At 16.8% G+C, this 23,899-nt stretch overlaps 4 protein-coding genes across 4 annotated transcripts; 2 read left to right on the forward strand and 2 right to left on the reverse strand.

Annotated features, from left to right (window-relative positions):
- Positions 1–2,387: 2,387 nt before the first annotated feature.
- On the forward strand, positions 2,388–2,926 carry PRELSG_1419000 (conserved Plasmodium protein, unknown function; the record flags this gene model as incomplete). The annotated part of the gene is made up of 3 exons (XM_028679250.1): positions 2,388–2,411; positions 2,499–2,594; positions 2,810–2,926. The coding sequence occupies 3 exons, from the start codon at positions 2,388–2,390 to the stop codon at positions 2,924–2,926; spliced, it is 237 nt and encodes a 78-aa protein (XP_028534982.1).
- A 253-nt stretch (positions 2,927–3,179) lies between these two features.
- PRELSG_1419100 (conserved Plasmodium protein, unknown function) lies at positions 3,180–12,263 on the reverse strand (the record flags this gene model as incomplete). The annotated part of the gene is made up of 1 exon (XM_028679251.1): positions 3,180–12,263. One exon carries the CDS (start codon positions 12,261–12,263, stop codon positions 3,180–3,182), a length of 9,084 nt encoding a protein of 3,027 aa, XP_028534983.1.
- A 478-nt stretch (positions 12,264–12,741) lies between these two features.
- Positions 12,742–14,853, forward strand: DHHC8 (palmitoyltransferase, putative; the record flags this gene model as incomplete). The annotated part of the gene is made up of 10 exons (XM_028679252.1): positions 12,742–12,793; positions 12,889–13,009; positions 13,267–13,380; positions 13,485–13,531; positions 13,632–13,685; positions 13,801–13,888; positions 13,981–14,089; positions 14,195–14,268; positions 14,412–14,597; positions 14,814–14,853. 10 exons carry the CDS (start codon positions 12,742–12,744, stop codon positions 14,851–14,853), a joined length of 885 nt encoding a protein of 294 aa, XP_028534984.1.
- Positions 14,854–15,590: 737 nt separating this feature from the next.
- On the reverse strand, positions 15,591–20,360 carry PDEbeta (3',5'-cyclic nucleotide phosphodiesterase, putative; the record flags this gene model as incomplete). Its single annotated transcript, XM_028679253.1, has 9 exons — positions 15,591–15,780; positions 15,889–16,292; positions 16,396–16,659; positions 16,878–17,285; positions 17,481–17,642; positions 17,916–18,020; positions 18,258–18,357; positions 18,461–18,565; positions 18,712–20,360. The coding sequence occupies 9 exons, from the start codon at positions 20,358–20,360 to the stop codon at positions 15,591–15,593; spliced, it is 3,387 nt and encodes a 1,128-aa protein (XP_028534985.1).
- Between the last annotated feature and the right edge of the window lie 3,539 nt (positions 20,361–23,899).

The raw sequence follows: 23,899 nt of genomic DNA on the forward strand, positions 1-23,899 counted from the left end.
CAAAAATGAAGGAGAAAGTATGTCTAATATATTATAAATTATAGACATGGTTTTTCTTTTTTTTTTGTAATTCACTTATTCTATATTAATTAATATTTTCATGTGCACAAAATTGCACTTTCAATTAAAAATAATATTTTTATTAATAAATATTTTTAAATATATTTCTTAAATTAATATATTCTTTTTTTCGTTATCTCTTTTTTTTACAATTTTTTAATATTTCCTAATAAATCGTATATTTCTAAAAATTTACTAGTGGTTTTTTTTTTTTTAATAAGAATTTAATAACAACAGTTTATCAAATTATTATTATTATGTTTAAAAGTATTAATAATTTTAATTATATTAATAATTTTCTTTTTTATATATAATCAATATAAATTTATTATTAATTATAATCATTAGGATTTACATCTACAATTTTATGAAGAAAAGCTTTAAATTATATCATAGTAATATATTTATTATAAAATTAATATTAAAAAAAACTGTCTTAAATAGTTTATTCCTCATGATAACATATATAGTAAATTAAAAAAAATATGTTAGTAGCAAAAGAAATATATTTTTTTCCTTCTTTTTAAGAATTTTCCTTTTTATTTTATATATATATTCACTATTAATTATTTTTCATTTTTTGAAAAAGGTACGCTTCTTATATATAGGGAAAAAAAAAGTAACAATTCTTTTAAAACGTTTATTTTAAACAAAAAAAAAAAATGTATTTTATTAAATTTCTATTTTTTTAAATAAATATTTTTTCTTCTTTAATGACCAATAACTTAATTTTAAAATTAAGGTATTATTAATTTTTAGAACTAAAATTACCATAACTAAATATTTTTAGTTAATTATATAATAACAGTTGTAAATTCATTGAATAAAGAGTGGATTACCTTGTATTTTAAATATAGAAATTAATAAACTCATAATTAGAAATGTGAAAAATTATGTAATAATTTTTTAACTATAATTAAGAAGTTTGAATTATATTAATTTTCTTAAAAGTTAGAGGAAAAAAAGAAATGTATAAAACACAAATGAAATAATTTTACATTTCTCAGATTTATTAAAAGAAAACGCAAATTAATATAAATATATATATATATGTTTATGTAAAACTAAAAAATATTTTTTTTTAATGCAATTTAACACTTGAATTTCGTGAAAATATATTTCAAACAAATTTAATTTGAATTAATACAAAAAAATGTATTTTTTTTTTAATTTACAAGGTATAATGCACGCTATTGTTTTTATCAAATAAATTTATATAACCTCAATTTATAAAAAAATATATATAAAGAAAATGATTAAATGAAATGTAAGTTATATTTATGATTTATATGATTATATTTAATCTTTTTTTTTTTATTATATTTCTTTGTTTTCGAGAATTGTGCTTCTTTTTTCCTATATACTACAAGCTTCTATGCAATGAATTCTTTTATTTCCCCATATGCTTAATTTACTCCGAAACTGTCCTATTAGAATATATTTTTTTTATGAATTATTTAAATTTCAAAAAAATAGTGAATAAAAATTTATAGAATATTTTTTCATATTAAAAATAAAAAAAAGATTAGAAAAAGGAGTTTTATGAACTTTCCAGTAAAACCAATTTAAAGTGTGAGCATGCTTACTTTCGCAATAATTATTATTAAATGAGTAAAAATCCTAAATAAATAATTATTAAATTGTATTAAAAATATAGTATTAAAACTTCAAAAATTTGAAAATATTTTTATAGTAAATTGAAAATTTCGCATGAGGCTTAAAATAAAATAAAGAGAAAATAAAATATAATGAAAAAAAGAATAGAAGTTTCCACTTAATCATAAATTTTAAAAATATATTACTATGAGAAAAAAATAATTCAAGACAACAATAACATTTTTATTTTTAAAATTTTTTTTTTTTGTAGTTTCTTTTAATCTATAAGAAAAATAGAATTTTTCATTCTACATATCATCGTATCATTAAGTTTATATATATATTGTATTACAATTATAAGTATTTAAAAAAAAATTTATTTTAAAAAATATAAAAAAAAATTGAAATATGAGTATTTTCTTTTCAAATTTAAGAACATTTTATTTCATAAAATTTTCTTTTACTAACTTTCTTTGTCGATAGCCTTTTTTATTTCATTTTATTTAATTTTATTCTATTCTATTTTTTTTTTTTTTTATATTATATATATTTATATAGCTTTTTAAATAATATGAACTATAGTAAGGAAAAAAAAAATTTTAAATTAATTCAAACGTTTTTTTTTTAATATACATAATATTGTAGTATATATTTCTTTCATTAACTAGATATAATCTTTCATTTAATTTGTTAAATTTATTTTTTATATTAATAAAAGAAAATATTAAAAAATGGGTAAAGGAAGCAATGCTTGTGTAAGTTTAAAAAAAAAAAATTCATAAATTTTTATTTTTATCTTATTTTTTTTTTTTTTTTGTGTTATTTATATATAATAAAAATAGAAAAGGAATCAAGCAAGGGAAAGAAAAAATGTTGAAGTAAAAGGGGGAAAATCTCAATTAGAAGCAAACAAAAAAGCACTTAACGTAACTTGCAAGGTTAAAAAAAAAAAAAATTTCATTGAAAATTTATATGATATATATATATATATATATAAATCTATGCATACAACTTTACAAATTTTATTTGTAAACATTTTCAATAATATATTTTTTCAAGTATCAAAATATATGTGTATAGATTAATAATTTTAATAATATGTATTCATAAAAAAATAATTTAAAAATATATTTTTAATTTTTTTTTTCATAAGGTTTGCTATACTGTATTTATGCAAACACAAAGTATTGCACAGCTATCTGAACATGCCCAAAATAAACATAATAAAGATGTTAAAGAATGTTTTCCCCAAAAATTTGAAAGCTCATAAAATATAAATGATGTAATATACCGTTTCTATTACTTTGATATAATGTTACTATATTTTTAATGTAATTAATATCACTGTTTCCTTTTAAAATAAGAAAAAACTTCAATAATGAAAGAAAAACTCATAATAGATGGAAAATAAAAATATATCAGTACTTTTGAATATTATTAATTTTATTTTTTATTCTATGTGTTACATTTAAAAAAGAAAAAAAATTATAAGATTTAGTAAATTAATTATTACATTTTCCTTCTTATAAAGAATATTTCAGAGAATAAAATAATAAAAATATATCCGAAAAAAAATTCTTGTTTTTAAGAAATGTATTATTCATTATATATAATAAAATCTCCATACCTTTTAATATAAATGGATTGATTTCATTTTTTGTTAATTTAAAATAGTTATAAATACATGTCATATTACTTTTTATAATATTTATTTCTTCATAAAAATAACTGTTGTGATATAAAACTATTTTTTTATGAAAAATAATATACAAATTAATTAAAAGAATAATTATTTTATTAAATAAATTACTTAAACATATAACAAAATTGGAGTCAAAAAAGTCAACTATTTTATTAGACATTAAAAGATTCAAGTAATCTTTTAGGCTTTTCTTAATGCTGGAAATGTAATTCATTTTTAATGTTGAATAAAACATTATTATGATTTCCTTATTGTTATTTAAAGAATCATCATCTTCACAACTTAAAATTTTATTTTTTATATTACTTACTAAGTATTTCCATATTCTGCAATATTTTAATACATATAAATTATAACTGTTCAAATTTATTTCATCATTTGTTATATTTATATTAATATGCTTTATTTTTATATTATTTGCAAAATACTCTTTTTTTTGATCACCTAATATATCTAAATATTTATAAAAATCAATAAACTCTTTTTTATTTGACTCATTTCTCATGCAATTCTTTATTTCTCTAAATCCATTTTTAGAGTGTTCTTTAAAGCACATATCACTACAATTATTAATATTATTATTATAGGTATCATCTATATCCTTATATTTCATTTGTTCATTTAATATTGTATTTTTGTTTTTTAAACTGTGTACACTTTGAAGATTAATTATGATGTTATATAAATAATAAAATGAAAACAAATGATTTAGTGATATATTGTTGATATATAAATTATATTTTTCTTGATCAAATAATTTAACAGGATTATAATAAAACTTACTTTTGATACAACTTTTAGTTTGATAAATGCAAAATGCTAGAATATTTAATGATATTTTATTAAAAAATTTTATAATATAATAAATAAAAAAATCTGTACATGTGTTATTGTTTATGTTTTGGGGTATATTTAGAACATTTTTATTCATAAAATATAAAATTAAAATTTTAGTGTTATATCTTATTAACTCATTTTCATCATTTAGCATAAATATTAAGCAACTATATAATAATATAAAAAAACTTGTAAATAAATTATATGTTCTTAAATGTTTTAGTGGATTTTTTATATAAATTACATCAGATGTAATATTTTGATTATTTATTTTTTTATATACCATCTCCCTTATACTTCTGTTTAAATCATTTTTATACCACTTTAGGTATTTTGTATTTTCATCTCCTATATTTTCAGTATATTTATTATTATTAAAATCAATTTTGCTTTTTCCTTCTAAACAATTAAAATAATTATTGTTAAGTGTTTTATTATAATTTTTTAAAATACAATTATTTTTTACAAAGTAATTAATATTAAAATTTTTTTTTTTATTTCCTTTTTCTTTCATATTAGAAAGAGAATTATCTTTGAAAAAACATTCTGATGAAAATATTTCATTATTTAAAACATTTTCATTTTTTTTAATATTTCTGTGTACATAGTTACTCATTTTTTTTATTTTTGCTTCTTCCTTTTCTATATGTAAATAATTATATTCGACTATATCATAATTGATAAAAGCCTTTACAAAATATTTAGTATATGAAGTTGAATTTTTATTATATAGTAATGAAAGAAAATTCATAAAAATAAGAAAATAAAAATAAACATAATTAAAAATATGTTCGTGATAATGGAAATTAAGGGATGATACTATTTTTTGCTTTTCTTTATCTATATACTCAAATATACTTTTAAAGAAATTATTTTTTGAGAGGCCATTTGCTATTTTTTGATTATCATCTATTTTACAATTAATAAAAGACTTTACACAAACATTGTAGCTATATAATATAATATACTTATCTAAATAATTATTATTATTATTTTTTAAATAATATTGCTTCATCTTTTCAAATAGAGCTAAATTTTCAATAGATATAAACTTTACTATCTCTAATAAAATACTAAAACAATATTTTTTTATTTTTATATTATCATTATACATATTAATAATTTCAAATAGTAATAAATATATATATATATATACTTTTTCATCTACTTTTTCTTCCATTCCACTTAAGATATTAAATGAAGATTCATTTGTAATATTACATACATTTTTTTTTTGGGAATAACATTTTTTTTTATTATATTCAAGAAAATACATACATGAATTATAGTTTGATAATTTATTTATTTCATTTTCTTTTATTTTAAATTCTTTTTTCTCTCTTTTTTTTATAAATAGTTTCCATTTATATAAGAAAGATTCTATACAATTTTCATTTTTATTCAATAAATGTAACTCTAAAAGGGAAACAAAGTTGTTAATAGTTTTAGTTATTTTCATTAACAATTCATTGATTAAAACGGATAAAAACATGTCGTTATACAAATTCAGTTTATTATATAATATAGTTATCACATTTTTGTTTATAGAAATATGTATTTCACTATACAATATATTTAAAATTTGTAAAATTAAAAGAATTTCTGAATAAATTTTACTTTTTATAAATATAATTAGAAACTGAAAAAATATTTTCCTAAATTTTCTTTTGTTTTTGTCAATTAGGGTTTTGAACTCTTTTCTTCTTATAAATTCAATAAATAAAAGTAAATAGCAATTTTTTTTTTTTTTTTTAATTACATTTATTATTATTTTATTTAAAAAAGTGAAAATCAAATTTTCTTTCTTTAATTTTAGATAAATATGTAAGTAAACATTAACTACTATTCTGCATATTAGAATTTGTACAAAGTAGTTACCGTAAGTAAATAATTTTTTAAAATATTTTAAAAAAAGAAAATAAATATTTATACTATTTACATTATCATTCAAATTATTACTATATACTTCGTTATTATAATTATCATAGTCATCACTGCAACTATTATTAATATCATTTTTTATAAGAATGTTATTTTTTGATGTTTTTTTATTACTACTAATCATATTAACTTCTTTTTTTTTTTGTATAATTTCATGGATTTTAAAAGTAGTTGATAAATCTCCCTTATTGTTGAATAATAAAAAATAATCTTCATTATTAAAAATTATTATATTTGATAAAAATATTAATATAGGAATAAATTCAGCAAAAAAATTAGAATAATCAAAGAAAGATTTATATTTATATTTATCACAAAATTTATTATTTAACAATTTAGATTTCTTCATAAAAACATTTAAAAATATTTTTAGTAAATTGATTGAATTGAATAAATCAAAAAATGTTAAATTTATATTTTTAAATATTCTATTTTTGCTCCCTGTACAAAAATAAAATATCTTTGATGATACGTGATATGAAAAATTTAATTTAGATAATAATCTTTTTGTTAAAATGTTATATAAAGATGTACTTGAACTTTTTAAGGAAAAAAATTTACTTTTATAGTAAATTAACGATATTTTATAAATATCATTAATATACTCATATAAAGTTTTATTATCTATAGTTGTATATATATGTTTTATAATATTTAAACAAATAACTTTTTTATATTTATTATTTCCATTATATAAGTAATTTATAATTATTTTTATAATGAAATTATAAATAATGTATTGCTCTTTTACTCTATATGATTTAGCCAATGAATTTAAAGCTAAACACATATTATTAGATTTTCGTAAAAAATTCATATTAATTTTTTTTTTATCTAATATGAGTATCATCAATTTTCTATTTATTTCAAGTTTAACATCTTGAAAATCATACATATAACTTTTTTCATTACCTACATTTTTATTTTCTTCTTTTTCATTTTTATAATCTACATTTATATTTTGAGACTTTTCCATACTAAAATTAACATTTATACAATTTACTGATAAAATGTCATTCACATTTTTATTATCTTTAGAAATTAGGATTTTATTTAGATTACTGATAATTTTATTTAGTAATTCAAAATTTTTATTATCATTATTATTTTTAATATTATCTTCTATTCTATTGTTTATAATATTATGCTGATAATAATATTGTTTCTCTTCATTCGATGTTCTTTTTTTTTCTATATTTTCTTCATTCATATTTTTAATGTTATTGTTATCTTTAAAAATAAGTAAAATGAAATATATATAGAATAATGGAATTGTTTGCATTTCTTCATTAGCTTTTATAACTATAATTTTACAAATATTTAGTAAACAATCAGATAAATATTGTTGACAAGCAACATGTTTAGAGTATAATAATAAACATAAAAGATTCTGAATTATAAAATGAATTTCCGTAATACCAAAAAAGTATAATGACAAATTTTTTTTTTCATTAATATCATTTACATTTTCTGTATTTTTTTCCCCATTTATTAAATTTATTTTTTCCTTATTTTTATTTTTATTCTTGTTCTTTTCCTCTATATTTTTATTTAAATTATTATTTTTTATTTCTTTACTATTATTAAATAATTCAGTATTATTTTTAGAATAAATAATATTAAACTTAAAAGAAAAATCGATAATTGATGTAATTAATATGCTTATATATTTAATGGATAACCATATTATTATTGATGATATTTCCTTTTCATTTTCGTTTTCAAAAATTATATGACCTCTGCAATCAAAAAAAAAACTATTAGAATTACTTAAAAATAAAAAATTTAGATAATTAAAAAAATAATAAAGAATATTACACATGTATATTTTTAATAATATAAGATAGTTACAAGAAAAATCATTATTAAAAGATGAAAATAACTTAAAATTATCAGAATTTAAGTATGTTGTAAATTTGCATAAACTAATTTCTAGAAACTTATTAATATCTGAAATTCCCATTTCATTGTTGCAATTAATATTATCTTTTAAATATAATATAAATTCGTTTATATAATAAGCTAGTTTATACATAATACTATTTTCCAAATCCTTATGTTTTGTTAATTTCATTATATTTTCCTTTTTAATTTTATTAATAAAATTTTCTAATATATACAAAGGGATATTTCTAGAAATACCATATTTATAATTATCATTAAATAAATAGTCTATATAATTTATTAAGAATTTATTCTTTTCTTTTATATTTGCAATATCATTAAAATTAATGAAGCAATTAAAAAAATCCGAGGAATTTATTTCAGTCATATTTAATTTAAAATTATTTGGTTTCAAAGATATCATGTTTCTTTTTATCTTATAATCTAATACAATATCTTTTCTTTTAATGTTATTATTGTAGTTTAACGAAATAAGGCATAACTTTAATAAAAATGCAGAAAAAGAATGATCCACTTGTTTATGAGATTTCATTAATGACACAAAGGAATTATTTAAACATGAAAAATTATGTTTTTTTAATAAGACTATGCTTACAGTTTTAAAAAAAATTTGTTTTGAGAGTATATGTAATTCTTTCCATGTTGTTTTTATGTTAAAAATAAAAAATAAAAAATTTATATTTTCAAAATTTACACAGTATTCAAATATCGTTTTTAGTATATCAGAACAATATACAGAAGATTCTATACTCATATCTTTATTTATATTTTTAAACAAAATAAATATTATATTTATTAGGTAATAATTATATAAAAAAATGCTTTTTCTTTCATTTAAATATTGATCATTTGATAAATAAAATATACATGATGAATAAACATTTTTTTGATCACTATCTCTACTTAATAAATTTGGATAATATAAAAAAGAAATAGCTTTTTTAACATTCATTAAATCATCTTGAATAATTTTAGTAGAATAGTTGTTGCATTCTTTATGTATTTCTTCATTTTCATCGTTTTTTTCGTTGTTTTGAATACTTTGATTTTTTTTTATTATTTCCTGTTCTTTCTTTTTTGTTTGAACTACTTTTTTTTTTTTTTCTAATTCAATCATTCTTTGATAATATATGAAGAATTTTTCAAAAAAAAGGGAAATGTATTTTTTATATGAATCCCTACTCACTCTTGAAATGTTGCTTATTGATACATTTAAAAAAGTTAAAAACAAAAATAGATCACATATATTTAAATATTTATTTTCACATATAAAAGACAAAATTGATAAAGTAACTTCTTCATTTGAAAAATAAAGAAAATTTTTTAATGTCTTAACATTTAATAAAAAATCATTATTTAATTGATAAAAATAATCATTCTTATAATTTATAATTTCAATATGCTCATATTTTCTTAATGTACATAAAGTGTACAATTCTAAAAAAAATATGTTTTCCAAAGAGTGAAAATTATATAAAAAATATTTTTTTAATTCATTATTTCTTTTAATGAATATATTGTCATTTTTTCTAATATTTATAATTCTATAATTTAAAAAGATATTTTCTTCCTTTTTACGTATAGTATTATTATACACAATTTCTGATAGACAAACTCCCTCTAACAACTTTCTTTTTAAAGTTTGAAAATAATCTTCATTTATCATTTCATTAGAATTATTAATATTATTAGCAGATATTACACTATTTAGATGATAACTTTTCCTTGTATAATTTAGTTCACTTTCTTTTATTTTATCCATTTGATACTCATTGAAATATTTTTTTAAATAAAAATATTCCTTATTTAAAATAAAAGAAACATAATTATTATCATTTTCATAAAATAATTCAATAAATTTCTTTATATAAAATATTTTCAAACAAAAATGTTTAGTTAGCAAGATATTTTTTATAAATATATAGTATAATAAATATTTATCTTCTGAATTAATAAAAATATGTTTTATACATTGTTTTATTAATTCATATAAACTTGACATAAAAAAATCATTATCTATAAAAAAGCAGTAAAATAAATATTCTAAAATATTTTTTTCACACATAGATTTCTTAAAATATTTTAATAATAGTGACAAACATAAGTATTTCTTTTTTTTTTCATGATTAAAAATAATATATGTTAAATTATCATAAATCTCATCCTTTATGAATTTATTTTTTTTGGTAGTTAATAAAAGTTCATAAATACATATGCAACTATTCCATATTAATTTTATATTATACCAAGAATACTTTTTTAATATTAGTAATATACTTCTGATTATAATTATATACAATGCTTTTAAATATTCTATTTTCTCTTCATAATTACAACTTTTAAAACATGTTTTTAAATTTTTAATGTTCACATCGACCTCAGTACTCATTATTTCATGTATTTTTAACAAATGAAAATTTTGTTTGTTCTTCAATTTTTTTTTAAAAAGAACATTTTTACTTGTATTTATTATCATGTTATATTTATCTTTTTGTTCCTTTAAGTATTTAATGCATACACCATTTAAATGATTATTTTCAACATCATTATTATATAATTCATTATTTTTTATATTATTTTGATTAAAATTTTGACTGTTACCTTCTTCATAAATATTATTTTCAATATCATGACTATTACAAAATATACTTGTTGAAGGGTTTTCATCTACTGCATCTTTACATTCATAATCATTGTATTTCTCTTTATTTAAAGAACTTTTTGCATTCAAAAAATTATTTTCAAAAAAATTTTCTACAGAATTATTTGATTTAAAAAATGAATTACTTCTTACAATTTCTTCGTTACCTAAAAAGTCTCCGTTTAAATTTTCAAATGCCCAATGAATTTTTTCATTTTTTTGTAACCAGTAATTTATGCTTTCTATACAAAGAAATATAAAAACTGGATTTTTACTACTACAACATAATAAGTTTTTTATTTTAAAAAATAGCATAAAATAATCAAGGCTCTCATCAATGCTAGCATTTGTTATATTTTTATATTTTATAACAAGAGTACTTCTATACTTGCATAATATTAAAAAAGGGTTTTCTTCTTTTTTTTTTTTAATAATATCATCACAATTCTCTATTGTTTTTTTTATTTTCTCGATGAATAGTAAATATTTGTTGAATCTTCCAAAATTTTGATAGTAGTTATTTTCGTATATATCCTCCTCTTCAATTTCATTTTTCTCATTTTCGTTTAGTACACTTTGCTCTTTTATATTCTCATTTTTAATTTCATTATTTATGCCAATATCATTAATTTTTATATTATAATTTTTTATTTCGTTAATTTTCTCATAATTTATCTCGTTATTTTCGGATATATTTTGAATTAAATAATTCTCATATATTTCACTTTTTATTGGACTATTATTTTTTCCAAAATATTCCTTTTCAGTAAAATTTTCCTTAACTACATAATAAAAATTTTCTTTATTATCTAAAAAATTATTTATCTTAGTTTCATATGTAATTATAATATTTTTTATTTGTTGATGTATTAAGCATACGTGTGTACATATGTCTTTATCAAAAGGAAATAGTAATAAAATTTTTTTTAAATTTTTCGAAATAAAAAAAAAAATTTTAAGCATATCAGTTTTTAATTCTATTGTTGCATCATTATTAAAAGTAATTATAAAATTTGCAAAAATGTTTAAATAATTTTGATTTTTTTTTAAAAAATAAATTTTTAAATTTTTGTTAATATATCTTAAAATACTGATATAAAAGTATTTTATGTAAACATGAAATATGTCATAATTATTTATTAAATTTTCTATTATCAGTGTTTTATAATTCATGTAATTTTCATCATTTAAAAAGATATTTTTTAAAAAATGAAGAATTAATTTATCTTTCCATTTATTATTATCAAAAATATATAATTTTATTACTCTAAATGGATTTTTTTTAATTTTTATATTTTTTAAATAAATACTCAAATATATAAAGTATTCACCAATTAATAGATTTGTTTCATTGGATATAATAAAATTCTTATAATTTTCAAAAAACAAAATTATATTAACTTTTACATCTGTTTCATTTATGTGACATTTTTTCCAGTAAGCTATTATTTTTTCTTTATTCAAAATACAAGTGTTAATAAAATTCAATACTACGGTTTTGTGAATATGTATTAACTTTTTTTCTATTTCCTTTATTTCATTTTTCTTGACTTTTTCGAAAAAATTTAACCCTGCATTCATTTTTTTATTTTATATATCTCTTTTCTTATTTTTTTTTTTTAAATCAAATATTTATTTTCATACTTATTAAGCAAATACATTTATATTTACTAGAATTTTATATAATAATATAATTTTGGATTATTTATTAAAATAGTGAATAATTTATTATTCTTATATTCATTTTAATATCACACTACTACTATATGATAAATTTTTTTTATAAATTTGCTTTTATTTTTATATATTGTATTTTTTTTTATTTTAATTAATATTTCATTGTATTTGTTTTTGTATATATTTTATATTCAATTTTTTTTTTTTTTTTTTTTTAGAGAATCTTTTTCTCATATATATATAAACATTTTGTTAAAATATTTTATAGAATTGGTGTTGCATACATGTAACTAGCTCATTTAATATATATCTATATTATTTTATTTTATTTTATTTTATTTTATTTTTTTTTTTTTTCCTCTTTTGAGTTACTTTCTCATAAATGGTTGAAACAAAAGGTGCGAAGGCTCCCTTCCTTTTACCATTATATAAAGGTTTTTTTTTTTTTAAAACAATATATATTCTTTTTTATTATAAAATATTTACAAAAAAAAAGAAAAAAAAGAAAATAAAAATATTTTTTTTTTAGTTTATGAAAGCAACAATATATTTTTTTGTTACGGGAACATCATAACAGGGCCTAACATATTTTTTCTTATTTTTACATATTTAATTATAATTATTACTATTTTACCTATCTATTTAATTATGTAAGTATTTCACTTCTAGAGTTAAATGTATAATTAAATCTTATATAATAATTTCAAAATATATATAAATGTAAAATTATAGAAAAAAAAAAGAGAAAAGGAAATTAAATCAAATATATCTAAAATAATAAATTTATATATTAGGAACATAACTGAAGCAAAATTATAGAATATTTGCTTTATTTCAATAATCTGATATATATATATTTATTTACTTATGTTTGCATATTTCCTTTTTTTTTTTTTTTGAATTATAGATATTCTCAAATAGAAAGTTCTATTTTATGTTTTTTTTCTATTTTTATATTAACAATCTTCTTTATTTTAGTTTTATACTTTTTAACAATAACAGCATTTTGTGATCCTGGAATGTAAAAAAAAAAAAAAATAGGATAAAAAAGAAAAAAAGAATGTCATATAATAATGAACTAATTATTTTTTTTTAATTTTTTTAATATTTAAAAACAATTTGTAGAATTCCAAAAAAAAATTATGTTGATTTGTCAATACCCAAAGGAAGAAGTATGATATATATATATGTATATATACATTTTTACATTGTTTTTTACTTACAATACACTTTAAAAATTAATTAATTTTTATGTATTTAATTTATTTTTAGCTGCTTTTACTACTACTAATATAAACGGTACGATTATAAAGCAGTATTGGTGTGGTAAGTTTATCTATTAATTTTTTTTTATACAAATAAAAGGAAATATTATTACATTTTTCAAATGAAATAGATAAATAAATATATATATATAGAAGTTTTATCTTACATTTTGTAGTTCATTGTAATCATTTTAAAGAACCAAGATGTAAACATTGTTATATATGTAATAACTGTGTTACTAAATTTGATCACCATTGTGTATGGTAATTATTAAAAAGATAAAATAAAAGAATCACAATAAATATATATATATTCTTTTTAATATCCACATATATATAAATATGTATATTTTTAGGATAGGGAATTGTGTAGGCAATAGAAATTATAGAAGATTTGTTTTTTTCATTTTAAATTTATCTATTCTTTCTACAATAATTTGTTTTATTTTTATTGGGTTCTTTATTGTAATACAAAAAAAAAAAAAAAAGAAATATATATTTTAACTGTTTCTTTATTTTTGTTTTATCAATTTTATTTGTGTACATTTTTATCTTTTCGTCTTTTTTTAGCGTCTTTGCATAAAGGAATACGATTCAATAAATTTCGAATCTATGTATTATATAACAAAGGAACATTTACATATGTAAAAAAAATGAAATAAATAACCTAATAAAATTTGAAAATTAAAATGTGTTTAATTATATGATGAACAATATCATTAATATTTGTTTTTAATCTTATATTCTTTTATTTCAACATGAATATTTTATATTTTTATTTTCTTAGTGCATTATATATTATATACACATTACCTGCATCCATTTTATTAATTAACTTATTTTGTTATCATTTGAAAATGATACTATGCAATAAAACTACATATGAAGATATTCAAGGTTTATATTCAAATAATAATCCTTTTGATGAAGGTAAAGTAAAAAAAAATGTATATTTACCAAATATATCTATTTGGTATAATTTTATTTTTTATTATTTATTTATTATTATTTTATATACAATTATTTAGGAAAATTTTTGAACATAAAAAAATTTCTGTTTACCCCTATTCATAAAGTGTAAACATATATCTGGAGATAATAAAAAAAATCACTTCTAATTTGCAAAAAAAAAAAAAAAAAAAGAGAAACTCATTATTTACATATTTGCTAATTTTTTTTTTTTCAATAGGCAAGTAAATTGGAAAGAAATCGTAAAAGTATCGGTGTAAATTTGACTTTCTCAAAAATAATATATTTTTTTATTGCTCTCAATTTTTTTTCTTTTTTTTTGTTTCTTTTTTTTTTTTTTGTTTATTTCTTTTCTTTTAAAAATTATTAAAATTAAGTATATACAAACCAAAATTATTACAAATTATTTTGTCTACTATTTTTCAATAACTGTTTTTTATAAATAATTTTAAAATTTTAAATATCCTTAAAAAAACAAATATATTAAAAAAAAAAAAAATTTATAATTAAAAAAAAATTAAAAATAATTAAAAATTTTTAAAAATAAAAACAAAAATCTTAAAAGAAACAAAAGCCAAAAAAAAAAAAATGCCTACAAAAAATCCTTGGCATACATTTTTTTAAAAAATTCATAAAGAATTACAGGAAAAAATAAAAAAAAAATAAATAAATATATCTTTATGATGCACATATAAATAAAAAAAATACTTTAGAACAAAACAATAGGGATCTTAAAAAGTAAATAAAAAATATGTTATTTAAAAACAAAAAATATTGAAAAATATTGAAAAATAATATAAATACAAATATTTGTAATCAAAATAAAAAAAAAATTATCTGTATATATATATATATATATTTCTTTTGAAAAAAAAATTCCTAAATTAGTAATAAAATAATTTGGTATGGTACAACAGTTTCATTAAATATAGAATTTTTTTTTTTTTTTTTGAATATTTAAAATATATTTTTTTAAATATGAAATTGCACATCTTTGCTAATCAGAGATATTCTTTATAAAAAATAGTGTTAAATCAATATAACTTTTCTTTTTTTTATCCAATTTTTTTTTATTTTTGTCTCTTTTCTTTAAACATTTTGGATCATAAACCTCGATTTCTTTTTCTTCTTTCATTAGTTTATCCCACATTAAGCAATTACTATTTAATCTTTTTAGACAGAAATTTCTAAAAATGAAAAATAAATAAATAAATATATATATATACTTATATAATATAAAAAATTTTTAAAAAATATTAATAAAAAAATCGTTTTTTCAAAGAAAGTATAATTACTTTATGAATTTGTTGTTATCTATATATGTTAATTCTTCAAACAATGGCATAACAACAAATTTCAAAAATGTAATTTGAGATTTGCAAACTTCATTGTGTTTTGTTCTATCACATAAGGGAGATACAGGCATTTTGTTTTTTAATTCTTCATCTCCTTGAGAGTAAAATTCACATAATACCCTCTGACACCATTTATAGTGTTCATCCCATTTAACTGAACCATGAGATATATCAGCACTTTTTATAATCATTTTTATTACTACTAATAGATCATCATTATTTTTTATATAATCAAAATCTTCATTCTCTCTTCTTACTCTAAATTTTGAAATTATTTCAAAATGATGCTTCATATCGGTGCTTAAAATTAATTCAATAATATATGAACGTATTAATCTAAAATCCTATATATTTAAAAAAAATATATACATATTCATGTAGAGAAATATGAATATAATACATGTATATATATATTTTTATAATTGCATAATGCAAAGATTTTACTACTTTTTCTGAAAAGGATTTTAAAATGTTACATTGATTTAATTGCAAAATTTTAAAAGTTATTGATGCATGATAATTTTCTAAGACGCTAATATCATTATAAATGATACTTAAAGGATGTAAACTATTAACAAAGAATAAATTATTATAACCAGGATGACCAATATCATGACATATTCCTGATATAAACATAACTAATTTTATTTTGTATTCCATATGTTCATATATACCTAACTTTTTACTTAAGCAGAAAAATTTTTGCGTTACCTAAAAAAGTATATTAACAAATATAAAATGTATAAACGAGATTTTTCTTTTATTATAATATGAATTTAATTTTTTTTTTCTTATTATGTACACATATATGCTTTATATTTTTTATTCTTCATTTATGTTTTTACTTGTGAATTTATTTTTTCGATTATTTAGTTCTTTCTTTTTTTTTATTTTATTATGTTTTTCTTTCTTTTTTTTTATTTTTATACCATAGAAGCATGCATTGTATTGTGGTATGGAACACTATTGTATTGTTTTTCGGTAAATGAAAGAAAATTTATGATTAAATTTATTGGTATGCTATGAGCAATTGTATAAATTAAAGAAAGGTTAATATCAAAGAATGGATACTTTGACTTATCAAAATAATCTAAAATATTGAAATCCCATTGAGACAACGTTTTGTTGTCAATTATTTGAATCATTTGTCTAATATGAAAAGTGTCAATTTCTTTTAAAAATTTTTTAATTCCTTTTTTATCTAAATCTACTTTATGAGCACAAATACAATCATTATTGGAAAAAGATTTATTTATTTTAAAATCAACGCTTTTTTCATCATCGCAAAAAAAACTGCTTTTACTCTTACTTACATATGCTTCTATAAATTTTTTATTCTAAAATAAAAAGAAACATATAAGAAAACAGTGTATAAATGAAAAATTATAAAACATTAGTATATAAAAAGTTATATTAATTTAAAAATAATAATAATAATAATAATATTTTAGTGATTAATGAATATTGAACACTTTTGAAATTTTTTTTTATTTCATAAGGTTTTTTTATTTATTAATTTTCTTTTTTTTTACTTCAAAATTGTCGAAAACATCATAATCAATATTATAAAGATTATCACTTTTTGTTAAAGTTGATAAACATTGTTGTAGTATGTTAGAACAATAACACATTTTACTATGAGCACTTAACTTTATATCAATATCATTTTCTACCTCTAAAATAACTTTAGTACACTAAAAAAAAAAAAAAAGTTATGTAATTCTTTATATTAATGAAAATTATGTGTAATGTTTATTCTCAAAAACATAATTATATAATACAACATAAAAATATATATATATATATGTATCCTTTTATTTAATAACATATTAAAAAAAATAAAAAATAGGCAATTACACTAAATAAAGTTACTAAATATTTTATTTAAAAAAAAAAGAAAAAAAACATCAATTACTTTATTTAAAAATAAAATATAACAAATGATTATATGATGTGTCATATATTACCTCTTTTATCATAAGAACCAAATCTTCAATTGCAGTAGAAATTTTATTATCATTATTATATTTATGCAAGTCAGATTCTATTTTATCTAATTTATATCCAGTTATCTATATTTTAAGAAAATGAAAATAAAATTTTATTAAATGCTTAAATAAAATATATATGTTCTTCATCTATTAAAATTTTTTTTTTAAGGTAATCATTTTAAATAAAAAAAAAGCATTATAAAAATTATATTTTTCTATGAAAAATATACATGTTTGCTTTATATGTATAGATATTAAAAAAGTAATACGTTTCAAAAAAAAAATTTTCATTTTTGTAATTTAAAATTTATTATTTACCAATAAATTATAAAAAACGTAACGGGTTTGCAGCTCCGAGATGTAACACCCTATATATAGGAACATACATAAAGTTGTATATGCAATAATTCGAAAAACTCTAAAAAAAAGAAGGGGGAAAAAAAAAAGAATTAATTATAAAAGTTTTAAAAAAAAATGAAAAATATAAATTTAGCTTTGGTTTTTTTTTTTTTTTAAATTACACGTATACTCCAGGAACAAATCCAGGATTCGTCATTCCAACTATAATTATGCTAGCTGAATTTAAAGATATAAAGATTAGATGGATAGACCAATTATATTTCGTTCTAAATAAGAGATAAAAAAAAGACATATATATATATGTATTTGTAAATTAAACTTTTTTTTTTATAACGAACATATATTTAGATGAAAATTTTTCTTTTTTTTTTTTTTTTTTGTTAAAATGAACAAAATAATATTTTTTCGGAACCTTGATGGAAAGAATACATCCATTATTACAAGTGGTAGAATACCATAAATATAAGTTAAAGTATAAACAGTTTCAAAAGCTGATGATAAAGCAGGTATTAGTTTTAAAGATAAATCATTATTCATAGTTGCACTACTTGCTATATTCCATAGTCCCCATATAAAAACCATAACACCAAACAAAACATATGACATAACTTCAGAATATTTACTTAATTTAGTTAATCCAATAATTATAAAAAATGTTAATATTATAATATTTAAAATCATTAAAAAATGAAATAATATTACAATATAACTGTATTTTCCCCATGCGTTTGCAGTTCTAAATGACCAAATGGATAAGGGCCAAAGAAAAAAACAAAGAATTAGCATAATAAATCCTATTATTATGATTCTTGATGATATCCAATTATTTAAATTAAGAACATATAATGTTTCAACCGTTTTATCCTTAAATTTTAAAGGTATCTGTGTCATTAACTCCCTTTCATTAGAATGATTTAAGTTAGCATTTCCAATATTAGCTTTACATGAATTATTTCTATTATTAAATAAATTTATTTCTTTTTTTATTGTTATATTCCTTTTCCATATTTCATAAAAAAAATTTTTGAATGTAATTTTTATTCTTTTTTTTGTTTCCAAATTTTTTTCATTTTTTATTTTTATATTACTACTTGATAATTTCATATTTCCATATGATTTACTTGATGAATATAAAATGTTGCTTGCACTTTTTGTGTTTTTTAATTTATTCGATCTCGCCGTATCATCATAATAAGAATCGTCACATTTTATATTGCACAACGAAAATACATTTTCTTCGTTTCCATTAATTTTCATATTATTTTGCTCATTGTTTTCATTGTTTGCTTTAAATTCAATTGAACTTCTTGATTTTGAAAAGACACATTCTTTTTTTTCTTTATTTTTATCCATTGCCTTTTGAAAATTTTTTTCTACGTCTTTAATATTTATTTCATGTAGTTTCTCTTCCTTTAAACTACATAAAATTTTATTTTCTTCATTTTCTTTTTGATTTTTTATTTCTTTTTCAATATTTTCAAAATTTTCTTCTGATAATTCATTACCATTCCCTTCTCCATTTCTTGATATTTTAACTTCAATATTTGAAAAATCAGAATTACAATCTGTATTTAAATTGCTTGTAGAGTAATTAATTGAACTATTATCAATGCTTAAATAATTTTTTTTATTTGGATTGCCTCTAGTTATTGATAAATAATCTTTTTTACATATATTATCTATTTGATCCATTTTTCTCGTCTTTATTTTTAAAACCTTGTTATTCATTTCATTTGTATAATTTAAATTCTTTAAATTGCTATTTTTTTTTTTTATTTTTTCTTTATCATTTTTTTTATTTACTCCTAAGTCTTTTAATTTACTTTTTTTTTCTTTAATATACTTTAAATTATTTACATTATGCTCATTTTTGATATTTTCTTTAGAAGTTAATATATTTAGTAAAAAACTCTTTTTACTTACTATATTTTTATTATTCATTATATTAGTATTTGCATTTCTTTCATCATCAAAGTTGTGTAAATTTAATTTATCTTCATTTTTCTCATAGTTGAAATTAATATTTTTATTATTTTTTTCTAATTTTCCTACACTATCCATTTCATGTACTACATTATTTACCACATTATTATTTTTTTTTTTTAAGTTCATATACTATTTTTAAAGTTTAAAACATATATATTAATAAAACTCCTTGTCAATGTGATTAATTTTAGAATTGTATAATACAATTTTATTTAAATTGTTAACAACTATTATTAAAAAAAAAAAAAGGAAAATGTGCACTAATATTTCTCTATTTGACTTTAAAAAAATTTTATTATAATACCTTTTTTTAAAGCACTTTATTACATATGAAGACAAGTACTTATTTTAATTTTATTTTTTAATTTTTATTTGTGAAAATATAAAAAGAATAGTATATATATATATATAAATACATATATAAAGAAGAAAAAAAAAAAAAAGAAAAAAAATTCAATGTTAAATATTTATTTTATATGTTTCTGTAAAAATATTAATAGTGCATATTTAAAACATAATTTAAAAATAAAAATTTTTATAATAATATTTTCATTATTTAGAAAAGTATACTAAAAAAAAAATATACATTTTAAAAATCAGAACGAAAAATTAGAATGAAAATAAGAAAATTTCTTGGTTAAAAAAAAAACAACTAAACCATGAGGAAATTAATTTTTAAAAAATATGGAGTGCATAAAATGTAATGAAAAAAAGAAAAAAAATTTTCATCAAATTTGTCAAAAAATAAAAATTTTTAAATTTTTAATAAAAATTTTCAATTATTATGAAATAATTATGTATCCCATATTTCAAATTAACATTAAAAATGTAAAATTTACATAACGAAAAATTATTTATTATGAAAAACATTAATGAACTTTTTTAAAATTTAAAAATAAATTTATGGAGTAATAAGGAAATTACACAATATCTATTTTTTCTCTTGTGTAAAATAATAGCAATGCGTTTAAAAATTTAAAAAAATATATTGTTTTTTTATACTTAAAGATATAAGTAAATTATCGTACCATTTTTTCTTTTTATTTTTCAAGGGCACTATTTTTATAATGCATATTTTATTTTAATCTATTAATATTTTTATATTACTAAATATGCAGTTAAACTCATATTTAAATTTTATATAATTTAGATTATTTTTATATTTTAAGTTCACATGTAAAATATAAATTTAGTAATAAAAAAATTACGTATACTGTTGTGAGATAAATAATAAAAAAAAATGTGTAAATTTAAATTAAGACGGTATAACAAAAGTATAAAAACGTATGGATATGTAACATAGCATTTTAAGATATGAATATTTGTTAAATTATTTTTATCTTTTAAAAATATTAAATAGGTTTTATTTATTTGTAACGAAATATTAAGTCTTATTCTTTCTTTCATTTAAAACTTTTAATCTTTAGTTGTTTCTTTTATTTTATAATTATTAAATAATTAAATAATTTTAGAAAATGATTAAAGTAAAATTATTTATATAATTTTTTTTTTTTTGCATGTGTATCTAAGTATTCTATGCACAATATATTTTTAAAATTAACAAATTTTTTTTTTGTTGTGTTTAAATTTTTATAAATATTCAGATTATATTATTAGTTAAATAAAAAAAAAAGGTTATTATTTTTTTTCTTTTTAATCTAAATATATATTTCTTTTTGAAATATTTTATTATTCTACTGAATATAAATAAAAAAATGACTTTATTCGTTAGTATATTTTCTTTTTTCCTATTTTAGAATTGACTATAATAAAAATATGAAAATAATATTAAGATAAATTAAACTAAGTATAGGAATAATATATTTTTTAACTCTATACATTTTAATTTATCTTTTTTTAATGAAGATAATTAAAATGTATTAATGATGTATTGTCTTTTCATTATATTTTTTAAAAAATAATTTTACAAAAGAAATATATTATTGATATATATCTTCTTAGTATAAAAATTAGGTTTTAAAAATACAACTGAAATAAAAATATAATTTAATTCCTTAGTAATTATTATGTATGTTTTTCTCTATTTTTTTTTTTTTCTAACTTTTTTTTTATTATATTATTATTTTTTTCTTTAAATAACTATTTTTATTTTGCATTCGTAAACTTTTTATCAAAGTCATTAATGAAACTTTTCATTTTTGGATTGAGCATTAATTTTTATATATATAGCTAAATTTTTTTTTAATTTTTTTTTTTTTTTTGAGATATATGTGCTTATATAAAGAATAAAAAATAAACTTCTTCATATTTTAAAAAAGACTTAATCTAATATATTATTTGTAATTAAATGATATTTTATATAAAAACTGTATTATATTACACATTATTCATTTTTAAATGATATACCGAATAAAAAAACAAAAAACATTAATAAGCAAATTCTTTATTTGAGGATTTTTTAATTTTCATTTATAAATTACATGCAAAAAAATAGAAATAAAATAAAAATAAAATAGAATAAGAGTAAAATAAAACAAAAACAATACTTCAAAAATACATAGTTTCTCAATAGATAAAATATATATTTACACAAAATTCAAATTTTTCTATATAAGTAAAAACCTTTTTTTTTCTTTATATAACATCTTTTCATTAGCTGTAGTAAAATTATAAAAAAAATAAGTTTCAAAATTTAAAAATCCATAAATTAGACATCAATATATGTGTAAACACTGAAATAAAATCTGTATATTATTATAAGAAAAGGAAACACCGCTTTATTTTATTTATTTATTTTTTTTTTTTTTTCAAATTAAAATAATGTAAACTATGTTTTATAAATGCATGCATTGATAAATTTTTTATTTAAAAAATATAAAATAAAAAATATTGGCTCTTATAGATATTTGTTCCTTAATGTGACTTAAGTCAAATTTAAACATTTTAAAGATAAGATTGATCAGAAAACTTGTAAATTTATTTTGACAACTTTAAAAAAAAAAAATTATTTTCAAACTTTGTTTTATAAAATATTTAAAATTTACAATATAATATCAATTCATTAGTTGTTATAAGTAAATATTCTATTTGAAAAATGGTTGCATGCTTAATAAGAATTGCTCTAAAAAACAAATTTGTTCATAATTTTTATTAATAAAAAAAAATATATATATATATATATATATATATATATTTGAGTAATAATTTTATATATATATTTAAGAATAAATAAAGTTTATATAATTATATGAAATAGATTCTTATTTATTATATATATTGTAATCCAAAGTTTTGTACTTCTGTCTATTTATCTTTAAAAAAAAAATTTACATTTTTATTTCACTATGTTTATTTTTAAAATGATGTGAAAAATAATAAATAACTAAAGTTCATAGAGAATGAAAAAATTGTTGATCAATTTTCATTGTTTAAAATATAGGAAAAAAATTTTTTTTTTTTGTTATAAGAATAAATTTATATTTATTATTTTATTTTACTTTTTTTTTTAACCTCTAATTATTACATAATTAAAGACATAGCAATGATTTAATCATATTATTGCATATTATATGTTCTAATTTCACAATTCTTTTTTTTTGTATCTATCCTTTTAGCTAATATCGATAAATTTGATTTTTAACTTTTCTAAACTT

The sequence above is a fragment of the Plasmodium relictum genome (assembly GCF_900005765.1).
Source record: "Plasmodium relictum strain SGS1 genome assembly, chromosome: 14".
NCBI lineage: Eukaryota > Apicomplexa > Aconoidasida > Haemosporida > Plasmodiidae > Plasmodium > Plasmodium relictum.